The sequence below is a fragment of the Crotalus tigris genome, unplaced genomic scaffold, assembly GCF_016545835.1.
Source record: "Crotalus tigris isolate CLP2741 ecotype Arizona unplaced genomic scaffold, ASM1654583v1 scf7180000024469.1203045, whole genome shotgun sequence".
Classification (NCBI taxonomy): Eukaryota; Metazoa; Chordata; class Lepidosauria; order Squamata; family Viperidae; genus Crotalus; species Crotalus tigris.
Window position 1 is genome coordinate 92,559 of NW_024100640.1, and position 10,264 is coordinate 102,822.

At 45.0% G+C, this 10,264-nt stretch overlaps 1 protein-coding gene across 2 annotated transcripts in view; it reads right to left on the reverse strand.

Moving 5' to 3' along the window:
• BCAT1 (branched chain amino acid transaminase 1) overlaps positions 1 to 10,004 on the reverse strand; it is a 45,651-nt gene extending 35,647 nt beyond the window's left edge. Inside the window, exon 1 of one of the 2 annotated variants that reach the window (XM_039332893.1) lies at positions 9,706 to 10,004. In XM_039332893.1, the coding sequence (XP_039188827.1) occupies positions 9,706 to 9,711 (6 nt within the window). In that variant the 5' untranslated portion in view covers positions 9,712 to 10,004. The remainder of the gene's footprint in view (positions 1 to 9,705) is intronic. The other variant, XM_039332894.1, reaches the window with a different exon arrangement.
• Positions 10,005 to 10,264: the final 260 nt, after the last annotated feature.

The window sequence follows — 10,264 nt, forward strand, 5'->3', positions numbered from 1 at the left end:
GAGCTTATGACCATCACAGAGTCCTGCAATCGCCATTTGACAGGACAAAATAACAGAAGAGTTGGAAGGGACCTTGGAGGTCTTCTAGTCCAACCCCTTGCTCAGGCAGGAAACCCTCTACCATTTCAGACAAAGGGTTGTCCAATCTCTTTTTCACAACTTCCAGTGTTGGAACATTCACAACTTCTGGAGGCAGGTTGTTCCACTGGTTAATTGTTCTAACTGTCAGGAAATTTCTCCTTAGTTCTAAGTTGTTTCTCTCCTTGATTAGTTTCTATCTGTTGCTTCTTGTCTTGCCTTCAGGTGCTTTGGAGAATAGCTTGACTCCCTCTTCTTTGTGGCAGCCATTCAAATATTGGAAGACTGCTATCATGTCACCCCTCATCCTTCTCTTCATTAGACTAGACCAGTGGTTCTCAACCTTTTTAACGCCGCGACCCCCAACCGGTCGTAAGTCGAGGACTACTCAACTGGTGCAGCACCGTTTGCAGAATGGGACTTTTGGCGGGCTCAGCAGGGCAGAGACAGCCTGGACAATTCCTATTGGCTTTTGAAAGCCAATAGAATTAGACTCTATTCAAGAGAGTCTATTCTATTGGCTTTCAAAAGCCAATAGAATAAAAGGGAGTAGCACAGCTAAGGAAAAGGGGGAAAAAATGGCGGATTGCGTTGTTTGGCAACCCCCGTGAAATGTTCGTTTGACCCCAAATTGGGTCCCGACCCACAGGTTGAGAGCCACTGGACTAGACATTCCCAATTCCAGCAACCGTTCCTTATATGTTTTAGCCTCCAGTCCCCTAATCATCTTTGTTGCTCTTCTCTGTACTCTTTCTACAGTCTCAACATCTTTTTTACATCGTGGTGACCAAAACTGGATGCAGTATTCCAAGTGTGGCATTGTAAAGTGGTATTAACAATTCATGTGATCTAGATTCTATCCCTCTGTTAATGCAGCCTAGCACTGTGTTGGCGTTTTGCACACTTAACAGATGATTTCCAACAGGCCTACCCAATGAAGAAGCCAGCAGTGAAATCGTAAGTTGTGGACATACGGTGTCATCCTTAACAACCAGGGCCCTTACTGGTAGAGTTGCTGCTTCCAATTGTGGTCATTAGGTAAGTATTACCTACATTTTTATCTTGGCACAATGATAGTTGGGTGATTTTAGAAGACATCAGGACTTGGTACAGGTAGTTCTCAACTTAATAACAATTCATTTAGTGACCATTTGAAATTAAAACTGCAGTGAAAAAGTGACTTAGGATCATTTTTCACACTTATGACCATGGCAGCATCCCCAGGGTCACGTGATCAGAATTAGACTCTTGGCAACTGACCTATACAGTAGTGGCCAAAATTGTGCAAATCTTTTGGGAAAAGTGTACAGTAGAAATGCCACCTTTGGTTAAGTTTCCACCCATTTTTCTTCTAATTTCTTTATAACTGTAGCCTTGTTTACTTAATAATACTATTTTACATCACTTTATGGGCGACCAGTCAACTCTTTGCACCATTACTTTTAATTTTATTACGTTTTACAAGCTCACTAAATGAAAGAACACAAAAAACCCAACCAACTTGATAGTGATCACATAACACACTGACAAATGTCCTCCTCTCAGCTTCAATACATGACGTCAATCCCTGAATCCTACTGTGATCTGATTGGCTCATTGCCAAAACAAGATGACACCTGATTGGCTCTCTAAACCCTCATGCTCATTGGCTACAATCAGATGAAGGAAAGCTACTTGATACCAACCTAAGCAAGTTGTGCTTCCTTTTTCTGGTTATTTGGCTATAGAATACAGTATAGATAATTGAACAAACTTGGTTGCATTACATTCTTGATTAAATTATCTTTCCGTTGATATATAATTTTATGGTACTACTCCCAAAAAAAGTGGTGTTATTAGCAATCAAACCTCAAAAATACGCTTTTCCCAAAAGGTTTCCACAATTTTGGCCACTACTGTATTTATGACATGGGTCATATGATTACCTTTTGCGACCTTCTGGCAAGCCATATCAATGGAGAAGCCAGATTCACTTAGCAACCATTTTCCTAACTGAACAACTGCAATCATTCACTTAACAACTGTGGCAAAACTCCCATAAACATTGTCTGGCCTAGCAACAGAAATCTGGGGCTTCATGGTGGTTGTAAGTTGAGGACTACCTGTAATGGAGAAACCGCCATAGAGAACATCCAGGTATTTCCAGGTGGAACTGGACCTGAACATTAAAAATTCTCCAAGCGCAAAAGATATCATGAGTAATTGCCCAAGATCGCAAAACATCTTGTACCTGTGTGTGTTATTTGCAATAAAGCTGTCACAGCCAGCAAGGGCCAGATTGATGGGCATTCCGAACTGAGCAGCTTGTGCAACCAAGCAAACTAAACATGAATTGTAAGAAGCTCGTGATGGAGAGCTGTTACTGATTCAAACCGATCACCGGATACCTGACAGTTCAATTCATTCTCTCAAAGCAACCTTTCCTAATGACGAAGCAGAACTGCTGTGAGAAGACCAGGGATCGGCATAACCGTCCCAAGACTGTAACCTAGACATGGGCATGCAAGGGCAATCCTTAGCATCTCCAGTCCAAAATGATTCTCCCCTTTAGCGTAGCAAAAGGTAACTCGATGCCTACGGGAGATCTTTAACAATGATACTTGCTTCTAGTGTAGCAGAAGGCAATTGATACCTACGAGACATCTTCAGAAATGTACCAAAGAGGGTTTCGTACTGATCAAACCTTGATCAAACCAGAAGATGCACCCAACCTTACAAGAGGGCACTGAGCAAACTGGCTACCTTCAGTCCTGAAAAAAAAATCCAAGACTGAGCAGAAACAGAATAGCCTTTCTCAAATACCAAAAGAAGTATTACATAAGAAAAAAAAAATCAAGACTTATTCCAGGGACGGAGGGAGAGAGAGAGAGGGAGAAAGGAAGGGAGGGAAGGATGAAGGGAGGAAGGGAGGAAGGAAGGGAGGGAGGAAGGAAGGAAGGAAGGAAGGAAGGAAGGGAGGGAGGGAGGAAGGAAGGAAGGAAGGGAGGGAGGAAGGAAGGGAGGGAGGGAGGAAGGGAGGGAGGGAGGGAGGAAGGAAGGAGGAAGGGAGGAAGGAAGGAAGGGAGGGGAGGGGAGGGAGGAAGGAAGGAAAGAAGGAAGGGAGGGAGGAGGGAGGAGGGAGGAGGGAGGGAGGAAGGAAAGAAGGAAGGGAGGGAGGAAGGAGGGAGGAAGGGAGGAAGGGAGGAAGGAAGGGAGGGAGGGAGGGAGGAAGGAAAGAAGGAAGGGAGGGAGGGAGGGAGGAAGGAAAGAAGGAAGGGAGGGAGGAAGGGAGGAAGGAAGGGAGGAAGGGAGGAAGGAAGGGAGGGAGGGAGGAAGGAAGGGAGGGAGGGAGGGAGGGAGGAAGGGAGGAAGGAAGGAAGGAAGGGAGGGAGGGAGGAAGAGAGGAAGGGAGGGAGGGAGGGAGGAAGAGAGGAAGAGAGGAAGGGAGGGAGGGAGGAAGGGAGGAAGGAAGGAAGGAAGGAAGGAAGGAAGGAAGGAAGGAAGGAAGGAAGGAAGGAAGGGTCTAGAAGAAATTGATGCACCAGGATTGGTTTATGACACAGTGTAAACTACTGTGCTATATTCTTTAATGTCATGGGAGAGAAAATCTTGAGTTTTAAGCAGCAGCAGTGAGCCCTGACCATTAAAAAAACAAAGCTAATTTGTTTCCCTGTTTGGCAGCATATGGCAACAGTTATAACAAAAACCCTTAGGAAAACATTAATTTAATCTCTAACACTAAAATGGTTTATTGGACGATTGCCCTCCATTCAAACCCAGTAACCTAGATTCTTAATAGATATGCGATGAGCGAAAGCAATCAATTCCAAGGGAAATTGGAATGTAGATAAAATTCAATTTATAACAGTAAGTTGGCTGAAAGGAAGGAGAGATTTTGTTCAGATAAATAAAGCAATGGCTCCCCCCCCCCTGCTTTTGGTCTGTTTCTTGCTGTAGCTGTTCCTGCAGGTTGACAGCTATGCTCCTATTTTCTGGGGTCATGTTCCTGTTTATTATATATTATATTTTTATATAATATATAAAAGGGAAGCTGATGTAACTATTTCGAGCTCCTTGGACCGATCGGGTGCATCATAAAAAAACACATACATACATACTTACATACATACATACATACATTCATCATATAAAGAAAGTCTATTCAAAGAGGATGTATCAGCCAACCTACATTAAAAAAAAACAAGTGTCATATTCCTTTGGTAGTTTGGTAATTACTGGGTAAGAAAATGGAAACCAGCTTGGAGAGGAAATGGAATGAAGTACAGTATCCTGAATTAGACACGCGTGAACTCTTACCAGGAACACACAATGCAGCAATGTTTATCCTTAATTTTAATCTTCCCTTTGATCTCATTCTTGCTACTGCCACTTATGACTTCCCATGCACATAATTACACTGTACTCCTTGCTGTTTTACTTCATGCACCTGAACATAAGCATCATTATCATCAAGTGGTTAATTTTTGATGGACTGCTTATGGCATCCTGTAGTCCTAAGCGATCCAGTCAATGCTGTCACCTGCCATAGGTCTGCTACAACCTAATCAGTAATAGGGGATCTGTGACCTGAAGAGGGTGTTGGGGTTATCCAGGTACTCCTTGACGTACGACCACCATTGAGCCCCAAATTTCCGCTAAGCGAGACAGTTGTTAAGTGAGCTTCGCCCCATTTTACGACCATTCTTGCTTCCATTGTTAAGTGAATCACTGCAGTTGTTAAGTCAACAGCATGGTTATTAAGTGAATCTGGCTTCCCCATTGACTTTGTTTTGTCAGAAGGTCTCAAGAGGTGATCACATGACCTTGAGACACTGCAGCTGTCATTTATACATGCCAGTTGCCAAGCGTCTGAATTCTGATCACGTGACAAGGATGCCGCAACGCTTGGAAGTATGGAAAATGGTCATAAGTCTCTTTTTTTCAGTGCTATTTCAACTTTGAACAAATGATGGTAAGTTGAGAACTGCTTGTAGTTATCATATCTGAGGATTGACGATGGGAGCCAAGAATGTTTGGAGATAAAACTCATCAGCATAAATCTCATCCTGATCTAAACAAGCAAACGAAAGTTCCTATTCTGGATCTGCTTTTATCTAGGGATGCCCCAAAGATGTCATGAGTAGAAATACCTAAGAGAATGTCCTCATTGTTGCCTTCCTTGAAGAGCCTTATTCTCAATTTACCTTTTCTATCCCACCATAGGTTTTCCTGATTTGATTCTCTCCCAGGTGAGTTAGAATGAAGGATGAGTTAGGACAGCTTCCATTCATGCCCAGGGCAGAATTGACCACAGCTATACATGCCTTTGGACTGCAAGGCGATCAAACCGGTCAATCCTAGAGATCAATCTTGACTGCTCTTTAGAAGGCCAGATCCTGAAGTTGAAACTCAAGTACTTTGGCCACCTAATGAGAAGGAAGGACTCACTGGAGAAGGGCCTAATGCTGGGAAAAATTGAGGGCAATAGAAGAAGGGGACGACAGAGAATGAGGTGGCTGGATGGAGTCACTGAAGCAGTAGGTATGATCTTAAATGGACTCCAGAAGATGGTAGAGGACAGGAAGGCCTGGAGGAACGTTGTCCATGGGGTCGCGATGGGTCGGACACGACTTCGCAACTAACAACAACAACATACATGCCTTCATTCCATCTAGATTGAATTATTGCAATGAACTCATTTTGGGGATACCTTTGAAGACTTTTTGGAACTATCACCCATCCTGAAATGCAACAGTGAGGAGGCTGGTGGACATCAGCAAATACATTACGCCAGCTTTGCTAAAGGTCTAGGACCCACATCCTGGAACCCTCTTGACATTCCAAAACTTGATGGAATTTCTCTGTCTCAGTAAGGGAGACGAGGGGTCCTTCATGCTCTCTGAGCTTGGTTGTTTTCTTGCAGATGTTTCATTACACAAACTAGGTACTATCATCAGTGCTAGCACGGATCACTAGCCCTGATGATGTTACCTAGTCGGGTAATGAAACATCTGCAAGGAAACAGCCCAGCTCAGAAAGCATCAAGGAACCCTCATTTCAACTCTGAGCTACAAATATTTTCCTTTATTGGCAATAATGGAGAGTTGGGAGAAGACAAAGCATCTTCATAGGGACCATCCCAAAACTAGGAAAGCCTTGAAAAACCAGATTAGCAGTCTCTTCAAGTAAACCTCTATTCCCCCCCCCCCTTGGTTCTCTACACTTTTAAAAAGACCAGGTGGTTGGTGGTGGAAAGCAAAAATGCATTTAACATGACGTGGCCTACCACCCATACATCAATCAATCTTAGCTTCTCATATCCCACACCCACCCTTAAAAACATTCCGTTCCTATTGTCAAGCATGTCACAGAAAGCCTGTTCTATGCTTCATTCAAATTTGCTTCTGCGTGATGTTAGGCCCATCCACTCTGCTTCGCAAGGGACAATTTGTGCAGATGGTCAAAACCCAGCTCACGGTGGTTTGTTCCACAAACAGCATTTCAACAAACGGTGCCTTAGCCCCACGACTAACACTAACACTGAGCTGATTCATAAAGTGCTTATGCAGCTCAACTGGCACCACGGTTTAGCTGTGTGGCGACAGGAAATTTGGGGAAAGTCCCTAAAGTACCATCCAGAAAGCAGCAAGCTTGGGGGAAGTTCCAGAAAGCTAAAAAAAGATGGGATGTATGTGTGTTACCCCAAACCAAGAAAAATGATCCGAAATGACCCAATAATAAATAAGCATCTGCAGTCATAGAATGCTGACTGATTGAGATATTCAGAAAAATGGAAAGCATACAGAATGTGTATCTACATCAGTGGTTCTCAACCTTTTTAATGCCGTGATCCCCAGCCAGTCGTAAGTCGAGGACTACTCAACCGGTCATAAGTCGAGGACTACTCAACTGGTGCAGCACCGTTTGCAGAATGGGACTTTTGGCGGGCTCAGCAGGGCAGAGACAGCCTGGACAATTCCTATTGGCTTTTGAAAGCCAATAGAATTAGACTCTATTCAAGAGAGTCTATTCTATTGGCTTTCAAAAGCCAATAGAATAAAAGGGAATAGCACAGCTAAGGAAAAGGGGGAAAAAATGGCGGATTGCGTTGTTTGGTGACCCCCGTGAAATGGTCGTTCGACCCCAAATGGGGTCCCGACCCACAGGTTGAGAACCACTGATCTACATCAATAATTATGCAGACTTGGCTCAGCCAATTCACTTAAGGCCTACAGAGGAACACACAACCCTGGGGTTGTTTAACACCACGAAGACCCTCCCTCTGTCTTTTGTAACTGCAGTTATTTCGTTTCTTCTTTTAACTGCCTCCAAGCGGATCACAATATTGAGATGGTGTTTATTTATTTATAACACGTATTAGCCGCCCATCTTTTATGGCTGAATTGCATACCATTCAGAGTTGCTCTATAGGTGAGATGGGCAGTCTCCACATTTAATAAACGTAGGTAGCCCTCTGCTTACGACCGCACTGAGCTAAGCAAGACAGCTGTTAAGTGAAGTTTGCTCCATTTTACGGCCTTTCTCTTCCCAATTGCTAACGTGATCACTGCAGTTGTTAAGTTAGTGACACGGTCATTAAGCAAATCTGGCTTCCACATTGACTTTGCTTGTTGGTAGGTCACAAAAGGTGATTGCATGACCCCGGGACACGACGACCGTCATAAATACATGCCCAATGCCAAGTGTGCAAATTTTGATCATGGGGCTATGGGGATGCTGCAACGGTCGTAAGTGTAAAAAACTGTCCTAAGTCCCTTTTTTCAATGCTATCGTAATTTCAAACAATCACTAAATCAGGGATAGGCAACCTTGGCTCTTTTATGGCTCGTGGACTTCAATTCCCAGAATTCCTGAGCCAGCATGGCTCAGCTTGGAAACCTCTCCCTTTCCCCTCAGCGTGGCTGGCTCAGGAATTCTGGGAGTTGAAGTCCACCAGTCATAAAAGAGCCAAGGTTGCCTACCTCTGGCCTATATCAGGTTTCCTCAACCTTGGCTAATTTAAGACTCGTGGACTTCAATTCCCAGAATTCCTGAGCCAGCATGGCTCAGCTTGGAAACCTCTCCCTTTCCCCTCAGCATGGCTGGCTCAGGAATTCTGGGAGTTGAAGTCCATGAGTCATAAAAGAGCCAAGTTTGCCTGCCCCTGGCACTAAATGAATGGTTGTTAAGTCAAGGGCTTCCTGTAAACAAATCTTGAAAGACAGCAGAACTGGAACAGAATCCCAACAGGGACGTTCTCCACCACCAGGAGTTTTCTATTAGTCTTCCTTCTTCGTTCCTGTGGGGATCACACTCCAGTTGGCATCTGTCCCCTACGATCTTGAGTAGCCTCTGAAGAAATTAGCAGTTTTTATTTTCCTGGATCAGACATAAATCAGGGTTGGATGGCTGGCCTCTTCATAAATGTCAAACAGCTGTGGGCACCCAGGCTATATTACATTTGTCAACTAGCAAAAGGAGGCCAGTTTAGGAGCAGCTGCAGTAATATGAGCCAAAGACATTTTTAACAATGAACAACTCACTATTTTTTCCACTAGCAATCTATATGACAACTTGGAGGTCTGTAGGCTTTGCCTGTCCTCTCTTTTGCTGAAATCTTCCTAGCAATTCCGCCCAAACTTTTCTAAGGTATAGCGAATGGACTAACCAGGGTGGACTTTCCTGTGAATACCTCTGAGAGGTTACCAAATACTACAAACAAAGGTCTGTGGAGATGTTCTTCTGCAGAAATAAGTGTGTGTGTGTGTGTGTGTGTTTGTGGAGGGGAAGCCCCACACAAATATCTGGAACCATTCTTTTTCAACTAAAAAAAAACTCAGTTTCCAGAGAAAAGGAAGGAAGGGGGGGGGAGGATACTTGCATGACAGGAGAGAGGATCTCAATCCCCATCTTCCATTCCCTGATTTTTCCCGTTGTCAGTGGCTCAGTTGCTCTCGCTTGACCTGATTTGGAACTGGAAATGGATTGCAAAGCAAGAGGCTATAAATAAACGCCTGAGCCCTTAAAATGTTGCGTCTCACAGACCAAACCAAAAACTGCAAAAGCCAGAAATCCATCTTCATCCTTTTAAAAGAATAAATCCTTTCCCCCCCACCTCCCCCGAATTGCCTATTCAGAAGCAGGATCTGTCCTTGGTAAGGGGGGGGGGGGCGAGCAGCCCTTAAGCGTACAAACGCGCCTACGGAAACGCACAAATATTTCGGTGTCTTGCCCACCATATGGAGTTCAACTCTTGCTTAATCCATCCCAAACCCACAGGTCGTATGCTTTTATTAAACCACAAGAACAATGACCCCAATCCACGAAAGGAAGGGCGGGGGGGGGCGGCGGGGGAGGAAATCAAACGATCGACGGCAATATTTCCCCCCCCCCCTATTTTTATTCTGTCTTTTCGACCCTCGTCTCTACGGATGCTATAGAAGCGTGCAGAACGCAGCAAGGATGCATTTACGAAAGATGCGCCTAAACTAGAGCGCGATTCGCTCTTTTATACTGTTATTATTTGCAAGTGGAAGCTGCCCCCCCCCGCTTTGTGAATGGGGCGGGGGGGGGAGAGGCAGATCGCTTGCCACCCCGCCAGCAGTTGCATCTCTAGCCAGTGTTTCCCCTCGGAAATTCTTACAGTACCTTCATCTTGACAGCAAAATCCACTCCAATTTCTCCAAGCAGGCAAAGAGAGATGGGGGGAGAGCGCTCTCTTTTCTTCTTCTTCTTCTTGACGGATCTCTGCACAGCTGCACAGCTGCACCGCTGCAACTGGCAGAGGCAGCCCTCCTTTCCCTCCCCCCACCCCTCCGCTTCCTCGGCAGCCTTGGGGACCGGAGCAAAGGCAGCCGTTGATGAGACACGTTGCAGCCGCGAGTGAAGCTTCCTCGCCGCGGACAGCAGCGACCCAGCTCGGATTTATTGCATCACCGGCAGGAAACGGCACCTCCTTCGAAGCTCCGCTAGGGGCAGCAAGACGCGGGGCGGGGAAAAAAAAAACAACAACTTTCGGACGCTCTCATTGGTCCGCTGTTGCAAAGCGAATTGAAGGAAGGAGGAACGTTGACAGAAATTTCACGTGGCTGCCAAAACGATCGACCGTCTCCTTCGTTGGCGAGTCGACTCCAGCTGGCGAGGAAGAATAGGCTGTAATTTAACGTGATTCACGAACCTGGCTTTATACACAAATTCTGTCTCTCTC